Here is a 27177-nt window from a genome sequence, read left to right on the forward strand (position 1 = left end):
TATTGAACCAGATTGAAATAGTCTAGCCTACTGAAAACACAAAAACACCATGAGTTGGTGTTTTTCAAGGTAATTTAACCTTACCAGAATAAAGATTGTCCTTTTCTTTCCATCAGAATCTTTATGCAGATCTTTTTGTTTTCTTGGGTGTGGCTCTTTTGGTTTTATCATTTGAACAAAATTGCTTTAAAGAACTTTCAGGTTTAAAGAAATGTGAAAGTTGTTTATTGTAAAAATAGTTTTCTATGAAATACCTAGAATTTGGAAAATAGGGAAAAAGCACAATGGAAAAAATAAGCCGTGTGTGTGTGTGTGTGTGTGTGTGTGTGTGTGTAGTCACATAAAGTCCACTACCAAAACTTATTGTTAACATTTTTACATAGTCACCCTATACACCTGTGTTTGCTTTTAGTTTTTCTAAGTTTACTGAAAGTCCTGAAAATACACATTGGGGTTTCTAGTGTGATTTGAGCCATAACCCAGAGGCAGTCATTAGACATAAGGCTTCATGTGTTCAGACTGAGACAGTGGCGGCTTTAAATTCTGAGCACGCCGGAGTTCAGGATTTTGGATGGAGTTACAGGGTTAATGCGACCTTCAGGAAGAGTTATGTGGCAATAATACGTAAATACGTATCAATTAAGTTTATGAAGTCTTGTCTTGCTTTCAGCTCGCAGTTATTCAGAAGCTCTTAGTCTGTGGACTTTCCTTGTTATTTCACTTGACCATCTCTAAGACATTACCTGTGGCGTATAACATTGATGAGCATTTTCAAGCTACAGCTTCATGGCCAACCAAGGTTATCTATCTATACGTCTCTCTTTTGGCTGCCAGACCCAAATACTATTTTGCATGGACGTTAGGTAAGTAACACGTGAATAAACCTTCGTGTCAATGTGTGGAAGTATAAATCTTACCCTGGTGATAGCCGGCAGAATACCCTCTTGAGAATATATAGTTAAGACCAATGAGAAAAACTAGGGTCATCTATGCAGGAGAAACAAACCTTAAAGTTCATGTCCTACATATAAGGATAGAACCTAAAAACTGTTAGGAGAGCCTAAAAACTGGATCAAGGCCCATTTTATTATATCATATAAAAATGAGAATGAATCTACTTTGACTGTTTAAGAATTAAAGATGATAGTATATGATAACGTACATCTTCTGGGAGAACATAGTAGTTTGTTACATAGGTTTGTAATAGTTTCTTTTCCTTTGTGTATCACAGCTGACGCTATCAATAATGCGGCAGGCTTTGGATTCAGAGGATATGACAAAAATGGAGCAGCTCGTTGGGACTTAATTTCCAATCTGAGAATTCAGCAAATAGAGGTTAGTAAATCATTAAGAAGTTGGTTACCATATGACACTTTAAGTAACATAATTTGCCTTCATAGGTTATGATGTGATGTCCCAAGACTGGTCCTGAAAGATTTGTAATAATAATACTCACTTCTTTCAATCAGCCAATATTTATTGGTCATTGACCATGTGCCCCAGGCCCTGGGGAGCCAGTGAATAAGATCAGTACAATCTGGGCCCTCCTGGAACTTTAATCGAGTGGGGGTTACAGGGATACAGAAAGATTGGCTGTGATCAGAGAGCTGTAGGGCATTTCTAAGATAGGAGGCCAGCTTAGACTAGTGAGGCGATTGTGTGTGTGTGTGTGTGTGTGTGTATGTGTGCGTGTGTGTGTGTGTGTGTGTGTGTGTGTGTGTGTGTGTGTGTGTGTTAGGAGGATGGGGCTATGTCAGGCAGAAGGCGTCGCCCTCCTGAGACAGTGACCTGTTAGGAGGGTGCTGTGTTAGTCCAGCATGATGGTGACCTCAACCAGGGTCGTGGCAGTGGGGCTGGAAAGACGTAAACACACTGGACACTGTTTAAGAGACTCAGCAGAACTTGGTGATACATTGGAATCAGCAAGAGAGAACGAGCTATGAATCATGCCCAGAGGTCTGGTTTAGACCGCTGTGTTCACCGTGGTACCTGTCACTGGGGTAAGGAGCAAGGGGTAGGCACAGGTTTGAAGGGAAAGGTGGTGTGTTCAAATGGCAGACTTACCCGAGTGGTCCAGCCGGCCAGTGAATGCTGAGGCATGGGCTGAGATTGTAATTTGGGAACTATCGCACCTCAGGTTTTGGGAGGAACCACGAGAGTAGCCGTGAGGGACACTGAGGGGGTGGGAAGAGACGAGAGCCCCCAAAGGAGCCCCCGTCTTACAGGCCAGGCAAAGGAAGGCATGCGGGAGGGGGTAGCTGGAGAGAAGAGAGGAAAACCAAGAGGAGGCATTGCTCTGCAAGCCTGCGTAAGGGGCTGTTCCCGATGGGAGAAGTTACCAGAACTTCGGGTGAGAGGCTGACTGGGAACGAATAGTGAGCGGAGCAGCCGGACCCACTGCTGGACCTTGGCACCTGCGGTTGTGGGACCACAGGACATACAGGCCTGATCAGGTCCCTAGATCCTTCTGCCGTTGGAAGGGACCCAGAATATAGAGAAGTAAGTTAGACACCAGGGCCAGAAGCGGGGAGTGCCACAGGACCAGTGACCCGATTTCCCGCACAAATGCACGGCATGGGAAAAGCGGGGGGCAGAGAGGGGCTGTTACACATTAAAAGAGACGTCAGCCAGCCGTGCCATATGTTTGGATCCTGACTGACCCCGCCAACTGGAAAACCACGTTTTTAAACCGTCAGGGGTATTTGAATACAAAATGGATATTGGATGATATTAAGGAATTACTGTTAATTTGGTTAGATCTGGTCATAGTTTTTTTTTTTTTTTCTGGTCATAGTTTTTTAAATTTATTTTTTTATTTTTATTTTTTTGTAACATTTTTAAAAATTATTCTTATTCTTTTTTAAAAAGATATTTGTTTATTTGGCTGTGCCGGGTGTTAGTCACGGCCTGTGGGCTCCTTAGTTGTGGCATGCGAACTCTTAGTTGCGGCACATGGGATCCAGTTCCCTGACCAGGGATCGAACCTGAGCCCCCTGCGGTGGGAGCGCGGAGTCTCAACCACTGGACCACCAGGGAAGTCCCTGATGATAGTTTTTTTTTAAAGGTCCTTATTTATTGGACATAAATTCTGAACTATTTACAGGTGAAATAAGATGTCTGGTATTTGCTTTGAAATACTCTTAACAGTGTCAGTAATAAAATGGGGAAGGACAGGCGAAAATGGATAATTGTGGAAATTGGGTGATGAATATATGGCCGTGTTTTAACGTTTTGTTCATTATTGCCAGCTAAGGAGGTTTTGAGACTTTTTTTTTTCCTAATCAGGCCCCATGAAATTTTAATATCACAGATATATTGTATATCTCTTTATATCCTATATGTATATATGTGCCTTATTCATAAAAGAGTAAGATTTTTTTGCCTCTTAAAAAGTTTTCATCCTCAGATTTTGACGAGAGCAATAAATAACGGAGCAGAGAATCTAAAGTGGTGAGAAGTGCAGAGCCGAGGAGGGGTGGTTTCCCAGGGGAGGAGTCACGGCCAGGAGACCAGAGCTTCCCTCTGAGATCGGAGGGTGGCGTTAGTCGGGGAAGCTTGAGTGAGGCCCTGGAAAGGTAGGAAGATGTGCAGACCACTCCTCCAGGGGGAGCAGGTCCCGGGAGGCCAAGACTCCCAGGGGCCGGGGAGGGAGGCACTGAAGGAAGTGAAGCTGCACCTGGTGGGGCGTCCACTCCGGCCCCCAGTGAACGGCCACTGAAAGGCCATTCAGCTGCTCCATCAGGAGTGTCTTTGGGATAATTCCATGGCAACTCCTGTAAGTGTTAACACACAGGAGAAAATGGTGAGAATCCATTTACCTCACAGATGTTCCCTCCAGTAACTCCTTTTATAGAATGATGTTACTCTATTAGAAAAAACGGTGTTAAGGAAAGAGGTCGTACACTACCATCATCGTCAAGTAATGTTCTCTTAGCACAGTAAGACGTTACTTACATTTAAAGGTTCATTATTTTGTCGACCAAAGAAGAAAGCTCCTTTGTTTTTCAGATGTCAACAAGTTTCAAGATGTTTCTTGATAATTGGAATATTCAGACAGCTCTTTGGCTCAAAAGGTAAGCTCCTTCAAGAACCATCATCAGCTGAGCTTTGGCCTCTAGTTCTTGAGGCTGAGCTTCACGGGGTTCACATTCTTAACTAAATTAAATTCACGCTGTGACCTTGCGTTAACCGGGAATCAGAGTTAATGTCGTCCGAAGCAGGGTGCTACCAAGTCAGAGAACTGTTTAGGCTTGAGTCATGAATGTAGCCCACTGACCTCGTAGCCTGCCTTGAAAGACGCCCACCAAGGTTTGAGATCACCAGTATGTCCCTCATTCATGGGAGATTTGGCCAAAAACAAAAATGCCTACACAGCCACCATACGTATGCCCTAGATTTCGCACAACACTTCCAGTTTTAAAATATTTCAGGACAGCAGACCTTTATATGTTGGGCACAGGCTGCAGAGACCCAGCCTCTGCAGTGGAAGGTCACCGGCTTGGTACAAACTCGGCAGTCATCTCCATGTGCTGCTCCCTGTCGAGACTGATGAAAGTGTGAGTGGGAAGCGTGCGGGAACGAGGGGCAAAGAGGCGCCTGTGCCGAGAATTATGAGGGCTTGTCACGTGCACACGGGGAAGACAGAGGACCGATTACAAAAGACGGAGCTAGGACACCGCGCAGAAACTCCCGGTGGGCCTGTCTTCTTGTTCTTGATGGGACACACTGCCCGATCTTGAGCTTATTTCATAAAAGACTGCTCCTGGGATGGGAGGGCTCTAAGCACCGTTCTGTGTAGAGAAGCCTTCTTTTGTCATGTCCTTTACTCATGACAAGTTCAATCCCTTTACCTCTTGAAATATCCGAAACACATCATCGCTTCATGGTGCCTTGCAGTCTCCCCAGTGGGTGGAGATTTTCCGAGCTAATCTGTTGTGTTATTTTTTGTTGTTGTATTTTAAATTTGATACCTTAGGAAAATCTTATTTTCATCTGAGTTCTCTACCTGTGACAAGAACACTTTACACTAAGCACAGCCTACTTCCCAGAAGACTATTGTTAGATCAGTTGAAAGTTCTAAATGTTTCTAAAGAAAATAATAAAATAATGTAAAATAAAAATAACTTTTATATATGTTGAAGTTCTTCTGTACATAGTATAGACTCCCAAACACTAGAAATGATCATTTTGGCCATTACGTGTACCAGTAAAGAGATGGAAATGAAATTTCTTTTCATAAATCTGATCCCTAATAGCCGTAACCTCCGTGAAGTCACAGATCAAGCTGATGCCCAAAATAAGTTGTGGCTGTTTTCCTAGATCCTGACCAGGAATAAGAGTGATCGTTGTGGACTTGATAAGCTCTAATCACTCATGTTTTCCATGGTTTCCAGGGTGTGTTATGAGCGCACCTCCTTGAGTCCAACCATCCAGACGTTCATCCTCTCTGCCATTTGGCATGGGGTGTACCCGGGCTATTACCTGACTTTCCTCACGGGAGTGGTGATGACGCTGGCAGCGCGAGCCGTGAGTATGAGTTCCTTCTCGTCCTGCGGTGCTGGTCACGTGACCTGGTGTCAGGGGCCCAGTAAGCCTCTTGCCTACCGGGCAGCCTTGCTCCTTTGGCCGGGTCAGTGCTGCGGGCTGGCTGGGAGCGTGGGGTGTGCCTGGCATGTGTGTTGAGTGTGCCTCGCGGGCTGCACGCTTGGTTCATCTGAGAGGGAGGCCTGGCCCACAGAGGCCTCCACACCGTGTTCCTCGTTGTCACAGAATCTTCGGAAGGGTTGCTGAAAACTGGGTGAAATAGAGATGACCAGACGAGTAGGTTTATTTTAGAGATGTTTCTTGAAAACTACAGCCTTTGAGTCCTCTTTTAGCTGAAGAGGGGCCCGTGGCCAGGCCTGGATAACGTGGACGGGCCATTCCCCATGGCGGACACCACGTGCGAAGCAGGCCGCAGGTCTGTAGGGTATTTGAGACCTGGTGTATTATTTGGGAAACAGTTGAGGAATTAGGCTGGTGACGTGGGAAAGAAGAGGGGCAGTTTAGTGTAGGTCCTTGGAAGTCAATCGGAGGAAAGTGACGTGACAAAAACAGTGTTTGAACAGGCTTATTATGTCAGTTGCAGGTGAGCTGGCTTCATTTAACAAACTAGCAGACATTTATTGTATTCAGTGTTAAGGTACCTTGGAGGTACATGAGGTAAATGTCAACAAGTATTAACTAAAGGCTGTTCTTCTGTGGTTTGTAATCTAAGGGCATAAGGTGTATGTATTTGTGTAGGTATCTGTATATGGGGGGGGGGTGTGTGGGTGGGTGCATATATCGCAAGGCATATATGATAGATTCCATCGCTTTTATGGGTAGTAAGTACCATAGGTGTTTAGAGGGAAGGAAATCCCTTTTGGTTGGGTTGACTAGAGGTGGCCCCAGTAGGAAAGTGTGCTTGGATTTGGGCTTTGAATGATGAAAGTTATTTCACTAGTGACTGAAGCGTAATGGGGGGAGAAAATGCCTTTCTAGGTGTAGAAATGACGAAATTTATTTGAATGATGATGATGAAAGTTATTTCAGTAGTGACTGAAATAGTCACTACTATTTCAGTAGTGACTGAAGCGTAATGGGGGAAGAAAATGCCTTTCCAGGTGTAGAAATGACATTAGCAAAACCAAGTTAGAAAGTGTGTGGTGTATTTGGGAATGATGAGCAAATCTGGTTGAAGCAGAGCCTTCATGTATGTCTAAAGGGTGGATGATCCTGGAAAGGCAAAAGGCAGGGGCAGGGTGGGGCTGGAGAGAGAGGAAGAGGCCAATAATAGAAGAACTTGAACAGCAAACTGGGGAAGAGCCTAATCCTCATCTGTCCCACATCAGGGAGTCAGGGAGGGTGGGTAAGGGTGGGAATGGGATGCTGAGAGCCACGCCTTGGGAAGTGGATTTGCCCCTGGTGGACAGAAGGGGAGAGGGTGCAGGTAGCTTTTGCCGCCTTGAGCAAGGCAGGAAACCTGGGTAGGGTCCTGCCACTAAGAGTGCTGGTCTGTGTGTGGAAGAGCCACTAACCTCACACTGCATCCCCTCTGAAGAACTCGCGTGGCATCTCAGAGCAGGGCCACGCTTCACCTATAAACGTATTAGACGAAAAAAGCCGGGACACAAGAGAAAAAAAATAGTGTTTGGTTAAGTTTGCACATTTCAAAATTGAAATGTTTTGACTGTTTTAGAAGCTAAAAAATATTAAAACAGTGGTTATTAGAAAGCACTTTTTTCCTGAGGAGCCCTTCCCAACTTCCCCTAATGAATGATGTGTGTAATTGCCATTCATTTTAATAAGTGCTCTTTGACCTAAGCTCAGTGTGTAATAGCTGTCTTTCACAAATGCAGAGGTTAAAGAAGAGGAAGGATGTCTCCTTTCATAGTAGTAGAAAAATTGATCACAGAGAGAACCTTATTTACGTATAGGCAGACGTTGTGGATTCGGTTCCAGACCACGGCAATAAAGTGAATATTGCAGTAAAGGGAGTCACACGAATTTTTCTGGTTTCCCAGTTCACATAACAGTTATGTTTACACTATTGTGTAGTCTAAGGGTGCAATAACATTGTGTCTAAGTATACATACCTTAATGAAAAAATATGTCATTGCTAAAAAATGCTGACCATCATCTAAGCCTTCAGCAAGTCATAGTAATAGCATCAGAGGTCGTTGATCACACAACACGATTACAGATATAATAATAATGAAAAAGTTTGAAGTATTACAAGAATTACCAAAATGTGACACAGAGACAAGAAGTGAGGAAACGCTGTTGGAAAAATGGCTCCAGTAGACTCGCTCGACACAGGGCTGCCGCACACCTTCAGTTTGTAAAAAACGCAGTATCTGCGAAGCATGATAAAGTGAAGCACGATGAAACGAGGTGTGCCTGTACTATAGTTTACAAAATATGATTTAAGGAGCTCTAGGAAGTGTAATTTTTAACTTTGGGGGGGAACTTTTAATTTTAACACCACTTCAAATCTACAGAAAAATTGCCAAGAACTCCTATACGCCCTTTGCCCAGATTCACACATTTTGCTCACGTGCTTCCCCATGCGCTCTCCAAATTTTTTATACATATACACGTATTAGTTTTTTCTGAACCAGATCCAGCTTTTCCCATAGTAGCAGTACCATTTTAGATGCCCACCAGCAACGTATGAGAGTTTCGCTTATTCCACATCCTTGAAACAGTTGATATAGTCAGTGTAATTTTATAAGCAGTGTTAAAGATAAATATTTTTGTTTATTTCAGGTGAGAAATAACTTTAGACATCATTTCATCGAACCTCCCCAACTTAAATTATTGTATGATGTCATAACATGGATAGCAACTCAGATAGCAATAAGTTACACAGTTGTGCCATTCGTTCTTCTTTCTATAAAACCATCATTCATGTTTTACAGGTAAGTGTTACTCTTAAAAATATCGGAAATTTAAAAAAATTTTTTATTGAAATATAGTTGATTTACAATGTTGTGTTAGTTTCAGGTGTATAGCAAAGTGATTCCGTTATTTACATATGTATGTATGCATGTATGTGTGTGTGTATATATATATATTCTTTTTTAGATTCTTTTCCATTGTAGGTTATTACAAGATATTGAGTATAGTTCCCTGTGCTATACAGTAGGTCCCTGTTGGTTATCTATTTTATACATAGTAGTGTATATATTTTAATCCCAAACTCCTAATTTATCCCTCTCCCACCCTTTCTCCTTAGGTAACCATAGGTTTGTTTTCTGTGTCTGTGAGTCTATTTCTGTTTTGTAAATAAGTTCCTTTGTATCATTTTATTTTATTTTATTTATTTTTCATTTTAATTTATTTTTAAAAGAGAGCTTCTTGCTATTGGGTAGAATAGAAAAATAGTACCCTAGCTTGTTTTCTGCAGTTAAATGCATTGTCAGTTACTTTTAAATCTTAAACCAAGCAGTCACAAGTTTATTTATGGAAGGATTAACACCACTCAGACCTCCGATGAGAGTGTGATTTACAGTGAGGAATATCAGCTGGGTAACCACTGCTTCAGATCTCTCAAAGGTTACACTGGAAAGTGGAGCTCTTCTTCCTACACTTGGTTGTGAACTAGATGATTGTGGTGATCATTTCATGATATATACATATATCGAATCATTATGTTGTACACCTGAAACTAATAATGTTACATGTCGGTTATATCTCAATTTAAAAAAGAGAGAGACATCAGACTAGCTTTGCCCCACAAGCCGTAGTTTGCTCACCCCTGCTCGAGAGCCAGGGTTTAAGAGTTTATTTGTTAAAGCAGAGGCTTAAGAGTCACTAGGGATATTTTAGGGACGGAAGTAAAATATATCCTCTGGTAGTCACCAGTAACTATTGGTAAAGTCCATGGAACAAGAGTTCAGCTATAAGACTGGTAACTCCAAAAGGAAAGGAAAACTTAAAAAAGATGAACAATAAAGAATATGATGAAGCAGTTAAAAAACAGTATAGCTTGTTCTTTATAACGAATTATTAATTCTCTTAATTTCTTCAGTCAGAAGATAATAAGTTACTTGCATTTCATTTATTGGTTCCCTTTTCACTCTTTTATATTTCATTGGTACTTTTTCATCTCTACATGATAGAAATTATTGTTTTGAATTCCATATTTTGTTTATGTTTATCTTCTCTCCCTCCCCCACCAAATTCCACTCTCCCCATAGTAGATAGTGATATCTTTGAGATCAAAAACTATTTTCCATTACCCTAGCATTTAGAATGACAGCACAGAGTCATAATAATCATACAGGAAGACATAAGTAACTCCTGCTAAAATGTCCATTTGAACAGAAATATTACATATGTCTAAATGTGACTGAGCTATTGGTTGGATTTTCTGTCTCAGGTACTTTGTTCAACAGGCACTGGCACTTACAGCTATAGAACCAGGAGGTCACATTTGGTTTATATTTAATTTGAGGCATGATACTTCTAATAATATCTTTAATAATGTGACCTTCATTTTGTGACAGTAACCATCAAGAAGCAATATTACTTATCTATTACTCTCATCATTGGAATATTTGTAACTTAATTAGGACAGTAAATAACAGGCAAGGCTATTACTCTCCCTTTACTACCTGCATAGTTTGCTCAATATTTGATTCTATGGATTTTAGAGTTTTTTTTCAGATCTCTGCAGCTATTAATAAGTACATTTTTGTTTTTGCTCTATTTAGTCCTGGCCTTATGACCTTTACAAAGGAATGCAATGTGATATCTAGTGTGAGTGCTTTATAAATACCCACTGGCATACATGGTTAGAGTTTCATCCAAGGGGGATGGGTAAAAGAATAGTGTAGGGCTTCCTTGGTAGCGTAGTGGTTGGGAATCCGCCTGCCAATGCAGGGGACATGGGTTCGAGCCCTGGTCCGGGAAGATCCCACATGCTGCGGAGCAACTAAGCCCGTGCACCACAACTACTGAGCCTGAGCTCTAGAGCCCACGTGCCACAACTGCTGAAGCTGGCACGCCTAGAGCCCATGCTCCACAACAAGAGAAGCCACCGCAGTGAGAAACCCGTCGACACAACTGGAGAAAGCCCGTGTGCAGCAACGAAGACCCAGTGCAGCCAAAAATAAATAAATTAAATAAATTAATTTTAAAAAAAAAGAATAGTGTAGTAAATATACACATCCTAGGTGAGGCTTGTGACATTTTGACAAATGTCAAATTAAGTCTTGTTAATTATCAGAATTTAATAAAGTAAAGTTTTCCTTTTTTCTTTTAGCTCCTGGTATTACAGCCTTCACTCTGCTAGTATCTTAGTATTATTGTTGTTTCCGGTGAAAAAAACTCAAAGAGGAAAGAATACACATGAAAACGTTCAGCTGTCACGATCCAAAAAGTTTGATGAAAGAGAAAATTCTTTGGGACAGAATAGTTTTTCCACAACAAACAATGTTTGCAATCAGAATCAGGAAATAGCCTCTAGACATTCATCATTAAAGCAATGATGGGGAAAGCACTCGGATGGCTATTTTTTGTATGTTAACAGAAACCAATCTTAGCACCTTTCAAGGGGTTTGTGTCCGTTGGGAAAGAGATCACGTGGGGGGAAATCGGACAGTTTTAGGTAGGGAATGCCCTGTGTACCAGCTTGAAAATGGAGTGAAAGACCCCTCCCATGCCATGTCCCTGTGGGCCATGCCTTATCAAAAATGTTTCCATTATTTCAATGGGCACTCAGGACCTCAGCATATGTCCATAGGGTCATAAGTGTGCCCTGCTGCTGAATGTATGTTGTGTATCCCAAGGCACTGAAGAGATGGAAAAATAATTGTGTCAATCTAGATGATTGAGAAAAATTAACTTTTCCAAATGAATGTCTTGCCTTAAACTGTCTATTTCCTAAAATATTGTTTCCTAAATGGTATTTTCAAGTGTAATATTGTGAGAACACTATTTCAATATTTGATGTTGTATGCTGCACAGGAATTCCGGAGGAATTTGAACAGGCTATTTAAGACTGTGGATACTTTAAAATGCAATAAACATCTCAGTATTTGAAGGGTTTTCTTAAAGTATCTCAAATGACTACAGTATGTTGTGCAACTGTAAAGTGATGGATGCCAATTTCCTGGAGAGTTTAATTACCCTGTGTCAGACAGAGAGCCCTTCAAGGAAGGATTTCTTAAACATAGTTAAATGTTGGTAATGTGATATTTTAAGCTATTTTTCTTAAAAAAAAAAAAAAAAAAGGGAGAGAGAGAGAAGATGATAAAGGAAAGAAGGAAGACATGAATGAAGAAAGCACTGCGGGGGCCGTAGCCTGAGCCAGTGGCAGCTGTGACCAGCGCACACAGGTGTGCAGGGCAGGTGACCAATGCTCTGCAGAAGTGCTCTTCATCCCTGTTTATCTGAGTTCTTTGTGATTCTGTAAGACATAAAAGTTCAATAACTTTTTATTACGTTGGACTTTTAAAAGAAATGTATCAAGCATAAATTACATAGAATGATAAAAGGATTGTGAAAATAATAGCGGGAGATTGCTTGAAGGTTTTGAAAGAGAAATCACTGAGTGAAATTACTCTCTAGCTAATCACTTTTTTATCCTTGACAATTTAATTTGTATTTGGGAAAGTTTTAGGAAAATGAAAACTTAAAGTCATTGGGTCTGAACCACCTCTGTAGAGAATAATATAAATTAGTTTCCAAACTCTTAACTTCTCACATAAAAGTTTTGCCACTAACTCTTGTTAATGAGTTTCAGATTCTTTAAGTAGAAAAATGTGCTTTTATCTTATGGGCTGTTTTCACCATAATTAATTTCGCCTGAATTGCTGGGTATCTCCTTTAACCCCACAGTCTTGTGATGCTGCAGTAGCTGAAAGCAGAGGAGTGGGATGTGATGCCAGCCTGGCATCAGGGCCACGGCCGGAGATGATGAATCATGGGCGGAAAGGCAGAAGGATGGGCAGGGCCTTCTGACTTCACTTTTCTGTGACCCATCTTTTGTGGAATTTATTTTCTTTTTTGCCTTAAATTTTTAAATGAAATGCAAATTGTCTATCTATGATGAGTCTCTTTTTTTTGTCATTAATAAATCTGCAGATGAAGTTAAGGACAGAACAACTCCCTGGCTTAAGCTGTGTAGTATTTCAATTAAAGACGAAAGGAAAAGCAAATGTACTTGGAACTTTTGAGGTCTAATCAGCAAAAATATCAGTGTACCTTCCCAGAACTTTAGAAATAGCCTCCTCTTTGTTTATATGACATGTTTTTATTTTCCTAAAGGTAATTTTTTTTTTTCCACCTGATGGTGTTAGCCATGCCCTGTTACCTCCCAGGAAAAGATGGATTGCTAAATAAATTTTCTGTTTCCCATGCATTGAATTTAAGCGAACTGTGGAATGTGAGAGGCTAGAAAAGAATAATCATGGAAAGTATCTGCCCCCCACAATGTCTCCTCCATTTAATTAGTGCTGCAGAGAATCTGATCACTATTAAGAAAAAGTAAACAAATTTAGAGGTTAAAAGACAAGTCTAGGCATGTCATAAGTGAAAACAAGAAAGAGCGTTAAAAACTTTCTTTTTCTTCAGCCTACCTAGCCATTAACAAATAATCATGATTTAGTTCTATTACCTGACTATTTTTTATTTCTCAGCCTATAAACCTAATATCACTGTTATCTGTTTTTTTGCTCAGTGAAGGTAATCATAGCACTACCATCTAGAAAGCAAGATGATTGATGAATTTTCCAATTACTTTGAAGATAATACCTTATATATACAATTTGACTGATTCCCATCCCCCTGGATTATCTAGGTTTTTTGGGTTTTTTTTTGTTTTTTGTATGAAATGGGTTTTGAATAGCTTTTATTTAATTTTGGAGAAATTATAATCACAGGTATACAATCTAGGAGAAAAACTAAAGAAATAATTTTAATTCTCAGCTTGACCTTCCTCCTCAAGAGACTTTTTGTGCTCTATAAACTGAATATATCTACTTGGAGTGTTGTAAGGATTAATACTTCTAATTATAACAGAAGAATTGAAGACTGGTATATCTCTACTATGTTAAACTTAAAGGGATTCATTGTAATATGTGCTTGCTTCTTTTTTAATCAACAGAATAGGATTCAGTGCATATTTATATTATTTCTCCACTCTTCAGTTGCCATGAAACCACTCCAGAGATGATCAATCAGCATCATATTTATATCAATATTTTTGGTTATTATTATACTACTCAGGGAAAAAAATGAACAAAATACTTACTTTTCCCGCAATTTTATTTTTTTGAAACAATAGCAGTTAATTTATTTTGATGTATCTCAGCTGTCACCATTTTACAACCCGCTTATTCTTGGTTTTTAAAATAAGCATTTATAATTGGAACTCAGGGTAATTGAAGAAACTTATTTAGCGTCTAAAATACCCAGCATAATAGAGAAGGTTTATTTGGCTTCCAAAATGTCCAGCCACCCCTTATGCCTCCACCATACCTTTGCTTAAAAAGTATTTTTGTTACTGATTCCCACCATGTGTGATGTTCACATACAGGATTTCCACAGATACCAGTTTTGAGAAAACTTTTTCAGTGAAAAGAATGGTTTTAAAAAGTAGAGGTAACCCACATTGAAGCACTGATTGTCCTAGGAGGAGACCTGGATATTCATCTGGCTCAGTCATCAGTGAGCCTTGTGACTTGGACGAGTGACCTGTCCTCCAGCCGAAAGTTCCTTAATAAGCCCAAAGGGTTAGTTCCAAAAGTTTGTGACCAGTTGTGTTTGTAATGAATGGAAACCATTAGCAAGATCTGTAAGAGTCACGAACCAGGGCAGATTCACCATCAAGATTATCTTCATGGTCACTTATTTTTACTACTTGAGCTCAAAGCCCTGACTTTTCAAAAGTTTTTTGAGGCAATCAGAAGGCGTGCAGCCTACCATTTCTACTGAATACAGCCCTTAAAATGAATCTTTCATAACGAAATAGTCTTCACTGAAGGAAGATATTTTCTCTTTTTGATTACTCTGCTTTTTTGGTTTCTGTTTGTGCTGTGTAAAACTGAGGAATATATATGCTAAAAACTATGTTATATGAATTATCAATTTTACTGGACAGGGTTTGCCACCATATAACTTCTCAAATATTATTTCATTCAAAGATATTTAAAGAATATTTAATTTAGTTATACCTTATTTTAAACTACAGAAAAAATTACTTTAAAATGTTGACATTAAAATAATTATAAAATTTATACTTTTATTCGAGGACTAGATTACACTTAGGACCAAAATCTTTCCTATTTAAAATGTATACCTTGTAAATTTTCATTTGTAAGTTCATGAACAACTCTGGACATTTGTGCTTTTTTGTTTCCTTATTTTAAATTGTCCAAAATTATTCGTTGATTGATTTGAAGAGTTCTGCATTTTAGTCGAAAGAAAAAATTACTTGAGAGAATAATTGGTTCAGAATGGTGCCTATTATTGCTGGGTCAGCGAAGCATTTGTCCTGAGTTTTAGATATGAACCAGCATTTCGTAGGGTTTTATTCAGCCACGAATAGTCCATCCTGGCTGATATTGAATACATCATATTTAACAGAGGTGCAGAATTCTAAGTAACACTGTGAAATGTAATCTTAACTGCCCTCCAGGACTTTATAAAAACTACACTTAACCCGGTGTACATTTAACGAGTAGCTGATCGTTTAGACACTTAAATTAGATGCTGAAAGTTCTGCTTTCTACAGCCCTTCCTTATAAAAGTGTGTTTATATCAGTGCACACTCATTATGCTGAAGAAAAAGATTTGCTTTAAAAAAAGAAATTTCACTCTGAAATATGGATTTGAAAGACTAGGATGCAGAGGGTCTGTTAGGATGCAGAGGATCTCTACCGTGTTTTCCTGCAGCACCACTTAGTCAAATCTATTTATAGTAACTCATTACAGAAGAAAATTTTAAATGAAATTTTCCATGTTGGCATTTTGTAGGACTTAGAATCAACGACTAAGCTGCTTTTGGAGCTCTTGTACAGAGGGTGCAGCCAATTACATTTTACTTGGTGGGCTGCTTAATAAAGTTTTATATATGTTTTCAGATAATATTTATTTTAATAGGTTTTTAACGTTATGCAAACCCCAGTAAAGAGCTGACAAGCTCTAGAGGTCATTGATTGGGAAGACTTTCTGAAATGGAGCCTAAAGACACATTTTTATGCCAACTAATATGTCTTGCCTTTAAAGCTGATTATAACTGTCTTCTTTCAGTACACCTTTTATAAAGCAGCAAAACAAAAGAAACCCCAGGACTGTATGATCTATAGATAAGAGTGTAAAGATCCATGCAAAACCCCTGTCTAACTTCCTCAGTGATGATAGCCATCTCTCCAGTCACATTTTATCAAAGTTTGCTACTATAAAAAGAAATGGAAATGTAATGAAAAACCAGAAGTTACAGAGGAACATCAGTAGAACGACTCACCATTTTCTTAATAACGTGTTTGAAATGGAAAAAGTGACTGGCTGCCTCTTTCTGGAGTCGTAAGTGACTGTATCCTGCCCAGCCTCTATTTTGGGGTAACTTTGAGAAGTTGATTTGTCAATATTCCTCTTTGTTTTTCCTATTAAAGGGCAAACACGTGTAAAGAGTCCGACAGACCTTTCAAATATGCTTCTTTTCCGATGTTAAGTATTTTTGGTTCTGTATCTACGGCTTCGTCAACAAAGTACGTTTGCTCCTGACTTTTTAATCGCAGGAGAGAGGAATCAAACCAGCACACATGCTCCATCTTCTGTCACTCTGTCTACTTCTGTCCGCACCTGCCTCCCCAAGCCCCAAGGGGCACGATGGAAAGCAGTAGGAATGAGAGTAAAAATAATCCCGGCGGAACAAGCGAAACCCTCCTCCATGCAGAGTGAAAACGTGGGATTTCATTCCTGCCTTCCTTTAAAGCTTGCATCTCGATCTCTGCGTAGGAGTAGTTGAACACTGTTACGCCAACGCGAGGGGGGCCCAGCTCCAGCAGCCGGTATTCCCAGCCCTTCATTTGCCTTCGCTGGGGGAGAATAGAACGTGGTGTCTGTGCTTTCTGTTTGTATGATTCCAAAATATTTTTTTAAAGATGTGTTATTTTTCGACAGATCCATGAAGTAGTTCCTGTTGTACGGTAAATTAAAATGACCACTATGTCAGTTACACTGTGATGTGATAATTTCATAACCACTCGTTTCTCGTCTGTGTCCTCAGAGCTGCACTGATGGCTTATTGCTGGGTTTTAAAGATGTTTTTAACTGAACATATAAATGTTTTTTTTCTAATTTGTGTGTCTTTAAAAATGATTAAACAGTAGTTTAAAAATATATGTGTGTGTTTGCTGATTTCAGAGGCTTTAAATTCCATCTCTAGAACTGAATATCAGGCCTGTCTTGAGAAGCAATGGTCTTTTTTTCATGGAAGGATTCTTCAGTTGAATGGTAATACTCTCAGGAGTCATTGACTTTTTAACTGGTTAAAAATTCTTTAAAAGAAACTATTGTCACGTTATAAACATTTTGGGAGGCAATTAAAAGAACCTTAGGTTAGTATACAGTATCTTGTGTTCTCTCTTGAAACAGACTTATAAAGTGAAGAGGGTGCTGACTGTTCTCAGGTACAAAGAAAAAGAGTTGGCTTTCCCAGTCCTGCTGTTGGCACTTTCACTGGCCTTGTATATGGATCTGGTCTTTGCTTTTGAGAAGCAGAGCACTGGGACAGCCGCTCGGTTTCTGTACCATGATTACAGACTTAAGGGAACCTTGGGGGGCACTTCCAGGCTCTTCTAGATGCTGTTGTGAACAGCTGGGGGGAAAACATCTTCTATTAACTTGTACTGTTGTACAAAGTTGCTAGATGAACACGTCTGAGTAAGTCCAGTTGTGGTGCTTTCTCACTGGAAGGCCTTAGACTCGATGGCAGATTTAAATGACCCCATTTTGAGATTCATGACAGTGAGCCACGACCGGGAGCATCACGGACCCAGGAGCTGCCTGCCAGCACCGCACTTACACGTGCTTGTCCCGACAGGCGTGACAGCAAAGGTAACGTGATTTGCTCCACGGTAAGGAAGGGCAGGAGGCCAGGTGATAACAGGACTCCCGTCGTACATAGATGAACGTTGTAAGGTGTTTCGTATTTTACGAAAGTCATTAAATGACTTCCAACCGAATGTGCTGGGTAACTAAAGAACAAATCACGGCTCTTGCCTGTGAGGAGCTAATAGTCACCATGTAATATGGTAAGTGCTTTATTAGAGGCAAGTACAAGGGCCTTGGGGCTATTAGAGGGGTGGGGAGCTCAGGAAGAGGCTGGGGTAGCTGCACAGAGGAGTGGCACTTGGGTTTGTGAGAAAGCATTTTACTGCGCCGACAAAGAGGTGGGAAGTGAGTTAATTAGAGGAAGAAAGAAAAGCATACGTCAACGATTTTATAGCGTTTACACAAGTAGAATAAAAACAACAGGAGTTATGCAAGTTTTGATCTACTGTGTGCCAACTATCTGTTTAACAATAACTTATCTTCCCCCACGTAGAAAAAGGAGTAATAGGAAAACATTGAATTTAGCCAATGTTTAAGAAATGAGACTTTACAAACTATTTCAAGCATATGGTTCAGTACAGAACAATAAAACAGACTCTAGTGCCCACCGCTCAGACTGAACAGCTGTTTCTGCTTTGCCACATTAGGTTTAAAGTTTGTCTTTTTTTCATAGAAAGAACGTTGCACATGAGGCCAGTATACCTGCCCCAACCTTTGCCTTCCCCCTCCCTCCTCAGAGGTCACAACTACATCAATGTGAGCCTTTTTTGGTAAGCTTTTCATTTAGTCACCTTTCTTAAAGCTTAGCTATGTGATTTAAAAAATAATTTTGTCCTCTATTTACTACAGTTTTCTAGGTGTTTATAGCAAGATGGGTTGTGTTGGCTCGGTCTGCTGGTTGCTGGAATCAGATGTCAGCTCAGATTTTTAATGTCATTAAAAGATGGCATTTCTCTTTACTGGTAAAATCCTTCCTATTACGATGGATTTTTATTTTTCAGGTACACTTTGTTTTGTGCTTGTGTCTTCTTTTTTTGTCACATCATCCCAAGTGATAACCCATGGTGTCCGTTAGCACAGCCTGAGACTCCCGCCAGCAGAAGGGCAGGTCCGGATCCGCCAGCCGGGGCAGAGCTGGACGCACTGTGCCCAGGAGAGGGGTGCCGCTCACTGATTGCCATCCCGTTTTGCAGGGTGGGCATGAGCGCAGCCTTATACAAACAGGCCTAGGATCTGAGCCTAGCCGCCAGCTGCTTACAGCCATCAGCGGGGAAGTTGGCTGCCCGGCACCCGGAGACCCAGGGCCCGTGATGAGAGGAGGCCCCGCAGGGGGGCCGCCAGTCCCCCGGAAAGCTGAGTTCCTGTTTCTCTCTCCACGCTTTTTTAATGCACGAATCATCAGCCTCAAGAAGAGGCTAAAGAAGAAATTCGCGAGTACTGGAAATCCATCCTACGGTCCTGAACCTTTACTATAAATCTTCGGAAAAGAGTCGTCAGCGCAGCACCCCGCTTCCTTAATTGTCTCCTACACTCTGCAAGGGTCATTTATTGCCTGTTGCTGAATGGGATGCTTAGTTTTCCATCTTTGCGTCGCTCAATCTCTGCAGCATTTGGCTACGTCGACCACTCTCTTCTTGAGATTCTTTTCTCAGTGTCTGTGAAACTGTCCTTCCTTGCTTCTCCTCCTTCCTGCCTCTGGATGATCTAAGTCAGCCGAGACCCCTCGTCCTGGCCCCAGTTCACACACTTGTCTGTTCTCATAGGTCCTCTGTGCTGGCCCTACCTTCAACACTGACCTCTGTCTCCTAACATCCCCCCCCCCCCACCACCAACTCCAGCTAAATATCTGCACCTGGAAATCACGAGCAAACTCAGAACATCCAAAACTGCAAAACGTGTGATTCCTCTCGTAGTGCTCATGTCATTAAATGTCATGAATATTTCCCTCGTTACCCAAGTCAGAAGCCTGTGCAGCACCCTCTCTCTCCTCACTCTTTCTTCCTTACCCACCATCACATGTCGCCAGCTCCCGTGTGTCCCGTCTCCCAGACAGCTGACTCCATCTCACCGGCCTTGCCTCCTCCTTCCTCACCTAGTTCACGGCAGGGACCTCCCAACTGGTCCTGCATCCTCCAGGCATGTCATTCTGTAACATGCAGCCTCGAGTCATCTCTCTAAAGTCAACAAATTGGGTTTTTATTTTCCTGCTTCAAAAACGAAACTTAACCAAAGCCTTTGTGATAAATTCAAACTCTTAAGTATGGTGGAAAAAAACTTTCCATGATCTAACCGCTGCTTACCCTTCATCATGCTTCTCTCTCCTGACTTACACCCCTCCCAGTACACACATGCACTGCCCCACATGCCGTGGAGCAACTAGGCCCGTGCACTGCAACTACTGAGCCTGCGCTCTAGAGCCCGTAAGCTACAACTACTGAGCCCACGAGCCACAACTACTGAACCCTGCGCGCCTAGAGCCCATGTTCCGCAACAAGGGAAGCCACCGCAGTGAGAAGCCCGCGCACCGCAACGAAGAGAAGCCCCCGCTCGCCGCAACTAGAGAAAGCCCACACGCAGCAACAAAGACCCAACACAGCCAAAAATAAATAAATAAAATAAATAAAATTATTTTTTAAAAAAATGAGAAAGACCCCTGAGAGCTCCCTTGCCCCTTCTACCATGTGAAGATACAGCAAGAGGTTTGCAGTCTGCACCCTGGAAGAGGTCTCTCACCAGAATTTGACCATGCCGGCACCTTGGTCTCCAGCTCCAAGCCTCCAGAACTGTGAGGAATAAGTTTCTGCTGTTGATAAGCTGCGCGGTCTCTGGTACTTTGTTACCGCGTCTGAACAGACTAAGGCAGCTTATGCTCAAGCCACGCTGGGTAATCATACTTCCTCCAGTCTCTCTTCCTTGCCTCCTACCTGCTGCTCCTTTTACCCAGAATTACCATCTACACCGCATCCTCCCCACCTCTCCCCTCCAGCTCACTCCTGCTTCATCATTGGGATGCAGCCTGATTGTCACAGTCAGAAACGTTCAGTGAGCTTGTGCTGTATGCCAGGTACTAAGATGAATGCTAAGCATCAAACAGATGCTTTTCTCTAGGCAGCTCTTCCTGGACCTTCCCGTCACTGGTTCTCTATTCTCATATGCACCTTACACTCACCACACAGTGCTATAATTTTTAATATATAATATATATTTGTTCAAAATTGCACAACCAAAGAAGGAAGTAGAGTGATGAATGCAGAATATACAAATTCATAATTATCTGCTATTTACCCCAGACTCATAAACTAATTCCTTTAGCTGCAGGACCTCCATTTCCAAGGACCCTCATTACCATCAACTTGTGGTTGATGTAGGAATAGATTCCCAAAGTCTCCACATTGCATGGTAGAGACACAAACTAAGATGCTTAAGTCCTGGAGGCCACATTTAAGGCACGAGGACCACGTACATCTCAGTTATGGGTATAAACAGAATCATTTAGAAAATCAGTCATCGTTACGCATTTGCTAAACTGAAACAACCTCTACTGCTTGATACTAATAAATTGCCTTTCACACAAAGCAACAAGGTTTTGTGGAATTTGATTAATTTTAGAAAATCTTCAGTATGCCCAAAATAAAACAAAAACCTTAACACTAAGACCGAAGGTGTTTTGTAGGCAAGATTAAATATTTTCTATCCAGACCTTCAGATTAGGAATTATTTCATCGGTTCCTCCACACCCACACTAACTGATTGTCCCCCCCCCCACCTTTATATTAGGCACACCGTAGCTCGTAAATGTATTCAAATAAGCCAAACAAACACCCATCATTCTGTCACTGATAACCGATTTTAATATTCTGGGGTATTTCTAGTCTTTTTTCCTGTTGCTAGATAAATGTGTGTATTTTGCAAAATAATTTTGTAAGCTTCATTTTTCACTGATATTTTGTACCTCTCTTTCCTTATTTCACCTAATAAGTTTACTTAGAGGGGCAATAGCAAGAAGAAAAGAGAGAAATGAAGGATGTAGTTAATATGCAGATTAAATAAACCACGTGTTCATTGAACCCTACTCCAACCCATAAAAACAGAAAATCAGGGCTTCCCTGGTGGCGCAGTGGTTGAGAGTCTGCCTGCCAGTGCAGGGGACACGGGTTCGAGCCCTGGTCTGGGAAGATCCCACATGCCGCAGAGCAACTAGGCCCGTGAGCCACAATTACTGAGCCTGCGCGACTGGAGCCTGTGCTCCGCAACGAGAGAGGCCGCGATAGTGAGAGGCCCGCGCACCGTGATGAAGAGTGGCCCCCACTTGCCGCAACTGGAGAAAGCCCTCACACAGAAACGAAGACCCAACACAGCCATAAATAAAAATAAATAAATTAATTTAAAAAATATTAAAAAAAAAAAAAACAGAAAATCAGTTGTCAGGTTCATTTATAAATGAATTTGAAGCAGGAAGAGAATAAGTCACATCTGCTTCTCTCCCTTTATACTGGTGCATAGTATTTTCCTGAAAGTACTTTTCTTTCAGGGGCACATTAGGCCATATACAGATAAAATCATTTAAAACTCTTATAAACTTTCATCAAGAACAGAAAAGTGGATAATGGAATGATTCAAGATAGATCCAATATAAGGAAACAGCCCAGATGACTGTCATCTGACTTTCTGAATCAGTTTGCTCGGGGAGACACTGACTAATAATGAAGAACTAAGGAATTTTATGCCAATAATCATGTGCTCCTGACGTTTTATTCCATTAGAAATATGGACCCATAAACCACAATGTGAGTAAATATTTTTTGTATATGATGGTGCAACTTCCTGTGTGAATGGCTAAACAATTTGCACTTCATGCTGCCACAGTGAGTACATCGAAGTGTCGTTTATGTCTGGAGTCATAGCATTTCAACATGTTTATGTTTGCCAAGTCATCTCCATTTTCATCACTATTGAAAATAGAAAGCTTGCTATGCCCCTGCAGCTCTGTACAGCCCATCTTTCCCCAACTCCCCCAAACCTGCCACTCTCCTGGGACACATGGCACGTTGTTAGTAAAGTCTCCCCTATTTCCTCTAACTCTTTCCTCCACCTTTTTTTTTTTTTTTTTTTTTTTAATGGCTGTGTTGTGTCTTCGTTGCTGTGCGAGGGCTTTCTCTAGTTGCGGCGAGCGGGGGCCACTCTTCGTCACGGTGCGCGGGCCTGTCACTATCGCGGCCTCTCTTGTTGCGGAGCACAGGCTCCAGACGCGCAGGATCAGTAATTGTGGCTCACGGGCCTAGTTGCTCTGCGGCATGTGGGATCTTCCCAGACCAGGGCTCGAACCCGTGTCCCCTGCATTGGCAGGCAGATTCTCAACCACTGCGCCACCAGGGAAGCCCCACCTTTTGCTCTAATGAAAACCCACGTCTCTCCCAGGACGTGACATCCCTTGCTGACCTCACAAGTAGTAGCTGGTTTCCCTCGCTCATCACTGGGCCTGGAGGTGGGGTAGGTGCCCTCCCTCCTGCTCACTGTCATGTGCAGACAGTGGTCCCTACTTTCTTCCTAAAATACTGGAGTTTAGAAGCGTGTATCATCCCTCTCTCCTGCCTCCATCTCCAGACTTCCCTGGGTAACTCCCCGCTAGAAAAGATTAGAGGCTGATTGTTGTCACTCTCCAACACAAGGCCCTTGATGATGTCGGTATCCTTAGAGGAGAGCCTGCCAACACTGGCCTCCCAGCTCCCTGACCTGCCCCCCGACCTTGCTATCACCAACGGTCTCCATTTCCAGCACTCCACTCCCAACCCCCTCCAACTTGCCCTCTCACTTCCTCTAGTACACAGACTCCATCAACTCTTTGACGCCACCATACATGCTTATATTCCAGTGATCTTAGCCCATGTCCTCACTCTTCCCTACCCTGCTTAAACTCTCTGCTCTGTAGTTTGTAGTAATGCTACTGCTACAGTCCTGTAGACTGCTACAGGCTTCTGTCCTAAAAGCACAGGGATTCTGATGAATTCTATATTGTGTGATTCAGCAAAAAAGAAGAATGAAGTAAGTGCTGAATCATTGTAAAAAAATGCATATATTCTGAAATAAAAAGTTTATTTTATATATGTATATAAAATAGTTTAAATACATAATAAACTTTTAATTTTAGAATAGTCTTAGTGTTACAGAAAATGTGGTGAAGATAGTACAGAGTTCCCACATATCCCCACACAGTGTTTCCCAATTGTTAACATCTTACGTTAGTGTGTACGTTCGCCACAGCTAATAAACCAATGCTGAATAAAGGCCACACTTTATTCAGATTTCCTTAGCCTTAGTTTTTTCCTAACGCCCTTTTCTGTCCCCAGATGCCTTGCAGGACACGTTAGTGGTTATGTCTCCTTCGGCTCCTCCTGACTGTGACAGTTTCTCAGACTGTTCTTGTTTTTGATGACCTTGACAGCTCTGAGGACTACCGGTCAGGTATTTGGCAGAATGTCTCTCCATCGGGAATTTGCCTGAAGTTTTTCTCTTAAACGTATTCTGACAGGAGAGGACTTCCTTTTTGAGAAGGTGTAGATCTTCTGCTTACAATTTTACCTGCCTAGTGTTAGAAGTAACGTTTATAGACTAGCTTCTGGCTCCATCTGTTACAGACCTTGTCTTCCATCGTCCAGATGCTTCAGTGCTGGGTATCCCAGGACATCTTGTTCCAAATACACCTAGAACCTGACTTTCTTTCCTTCCACTACTAGGTGCCCCTGTTCAAGCTGTCACCTCTCACTTGTGTTACTACAAAAGCCTCCTAAATGGTCTCCTATGTCCCTCCCTTGTTACCCCTGAAGGTCCATTTTTCACACAGTAGGTAGAATGAGTTTTCTAAAACAGCTCAGGTGTGTTCCTTCTCTGTCAAAACCCTATTTTCAACCTGCAGTAAAATTCATCTTTGTGGTCGCAGAAGAGACCCTGTCCACCCTGGCCTCTGGGGTCTCACCTCCTCCTTTCCCGTCTCTCTCATGCTGCTCCAGCCACCCTGCCCTTGCTGTTCTCTGAACACGCCAAGCACGTAGCCACCTCTGCGGCTGTGTATCTACTGTCCCCTTTGCTGGAACTGTTCTTCCTCCAGTTGGTGCACTTGAACTGCCTCTCCTCCAAGCAGTGCCTGGCTTCTGCGCCTGCGCACCCTAACCGTCTGCTGCATGTTCCCTTTCTCCATGGCACCTACCTCTGTCTGCTGACTGTTGGCTTGTTGTCTGTCTTCCTCATTGGAATATAAGGTCCATGAGGGGAGACGGTAGGGATTTTATCCTCACTGCTGTATCCCTGGCATCTAGAAGGGTGCTGAGTGAAGCTTATAGTGGCTCATTCACTTATTCAAGACCCATCTGGCACATAACAGGGGTTCATGGGTTTGGGTGAGTAAAATGAATGAGTGAGTGAATGGAGCCTGGTCCTACAACTGAAAGCCTCTACTGATATTCCTGGTATATCCCTAAGTAGACATCCTGTAGCTTTTTCATTATTTTCTTGTGAGTAATCTCCTAGTAGTTCTCCAGGGGGTTCTGTTAGCTGGGGTTACCAAAGTTTTATACTGACTGCACATTGCTCCAGGCTTAGTTTTCAGATATCTTGATACACTGCTATTTGGCTGGTATTACCTACTTTTCTTTATACCCCTTCCATACTCTGGTTGTATAACTGTATTCGTCAGTTTCTGACTATACCTCACTCACATTCCTGCTTAAAATGCTTCTACCTGCTGGAAGAACCAGCTCAAATCTTATCTTGACTAAGAAGTCTTCCCAGCTTCCTCCAAATTGTAGTCTCTCTTCCTTTTCACAGCATACATCAAAATATCCAGAGTGAAGCATGAAGAGAAAAAAAAGTTAGAAAACACAGAGAAGAGAGTTGGAGCTGTAGAAGATATGGTGAAAAGGTCTAGCCTATGAGTGATTGGAGTCCCAGAAGGGGAGAAGAGAGAATGTTAGAGAAATGTCTGATGTTGATGAAAAGTGTCAGTTACTGTGAACTTTACGGATAAACAGTGGAACCTCAAAGGGCCAGGAAGGGTAATCCCAGAAAATATTACAATTTATTATAAAGTGATAGTAATTCAGGCAGTGTTGTATTGGCTCAAGGATACCCAAATGCATCAATCAATCAAGTTGAAGTCAATTTAACTCAATAAAGAACCACTTGGTAGGCAATTTGGAAGTAGAGGAGAAAAGATTTAATACTTCATAAGAAACACATGGAAAAGCAGCTATCTTTAGGATAAATATTTTAATTGAAGTACAGTTAATTTACAATGTTGTATTAGTTTCAGGTATACAGCAAAGTGTTTCAGTTATACATATATACGTGTGTGTATATATATAAATATATATATAAATATATATTTATTATTTTTCAGGTTCTTTTCCCTTACAGGTTATTACAAGATATTGAGTATAGCCCTGTGCTATACAGTAAGTCTTTGTTGGTTATCTATTTTATATATAGTAGTGTGTATATGTTAATCCCAAACTCCTAATTTACCCCTCCCCCCCAAATGTTGGTTTTAAAGAAAGCTATAGGTTATATGATTAGAATCATTAGTAACAGAGGAGTTGAATTTAATGCTATGTTAAATGATGGTGCTATCCTAAATTTCTAATGTATCTTTAGCAAGCAAAAACTGCTTGATAATTTAAAATATGAAAAAATGACACTAAATTTCATGATTAAGATGAGACAGGTGTAATTTCAAAACATATACCAACTAGCAGATCTGAATTACATAGTTTTTATGGCATAATAAAATTAAACATTAATTCATAGTCTCATCCAACTGAAGGGGTTTAAAAAATCAACCAGTGGCCCGAATGCAATATTAACTATCTCTTTCTGTTCCAGCTCTTGTTCCCTTTTATGGGAATCCATGCTGATGAGTGAACTTTGGCTTCAGAGGCTAGGAGGGATTCAAGGTTCCAACTTAGCTAGAGCGAGATGCTGAGATCCTGGAAATGGAAAGAGTTCCACATTTTCAAGAAGGGAACAAAGCATAGACCTCTTACTAACTTAAGGTTGCCCTAAAAATGCTTTTGATATAAAACTCAAAACGAGTATGGTTGGGTGTCAACCTTGAGTAGGATTTCCTGACCATGTAATGCCCGTTCCCACCTCCTGGTCGATATAGTTCCCCTGACCCCTGCTTACTCTCCTCATTGCTTAGAGGGCTTTGCTCTCCTCCCACCAATCCCCAGACACCGCTCGCTCTTCTGAGCTACCATGTCCTTGGGGCTTAGCCTATGCCATCTGGAGCTGATAATATTTTCTGTTAGCATATTACCCATCTCCCTAATTGGATTGAACTTTCATAGCGGGGCCCCGAATCTTCAATCTCTGTTAGTGAGTAAGAATTTGGCAGGTTTTTTAAAAATTAGTATTTTACTTTTATTTATTTATTTGTTTATTTATTTATTTATTGGCCATGCCACGTGGCTTGCGGGATCTTAGTTCCCCCACCAGGGACTGAATGTGGGCCCACGGCAGTGAAAGAGCTGATTCCTAACCACTGGACCACCAGGGAATTCCCAAGAATTTGATGATCGAAAAGAGCTTTAGAGAGAC

The 27177-nt window shown here is 41.4% G+C and overlaps 1 protein-coding gene across 4 annotated transcripts in view; it reads left to right on the top strand.

Annotated features, from left to right (window-relative positions):
- MBOAT2 (membrane bound O-acyltransferase domain containing 2) overlaps positions 1-16872 on the top strand; it is a 123487-nt gene extending 106615 nt beyond the window's left edge. For all 4 annotated transcript variants that reach the window (XM_057558284.1, XM_057558285.1, XM_007195665.3 and 1 more), the window contains 6 exons: positions 671-863; positions 1232-1335; positions 4009-4073; positions 5394-5526; positions 8290-8441; positions 10790-16872. In XM_057558284.1, coding sequence (XP_057414267.1) covers positions 671-863; positions 1232-1335; positions 4009-4073; positions 5394-5526; positions 8290-8441; positions 10790-11015 — 873 coding nt within the window. In that variant the 3' untranslated portion in view covers positions 11016-16872. The remainder of the gene's footprint in view (positions 1-670; positions 864-1231; positions 1336-4008; positions 4074-5393; positions 5527-8289; positions 8442-10789) is intronic.
- Positions 16873-27177: the final 10305 nt, after the last annotated feature.

Source organism: Balaenoptera acutorostrata, chromosome 12, assembly GCF_949987535.1.
Source record: "Balaenoptera acutorostrata chromosome 12, mBalAcu1.1, whole genome shotgun sequence".
NCBI classification, from domain to species: domain Eukaryota; kingdom Metazoa; phylum Chordata; class Mammalia; order Artiodactyla; family Balaenopteridae; genus Balaenoptera; species Balaenoptera acutorostrata.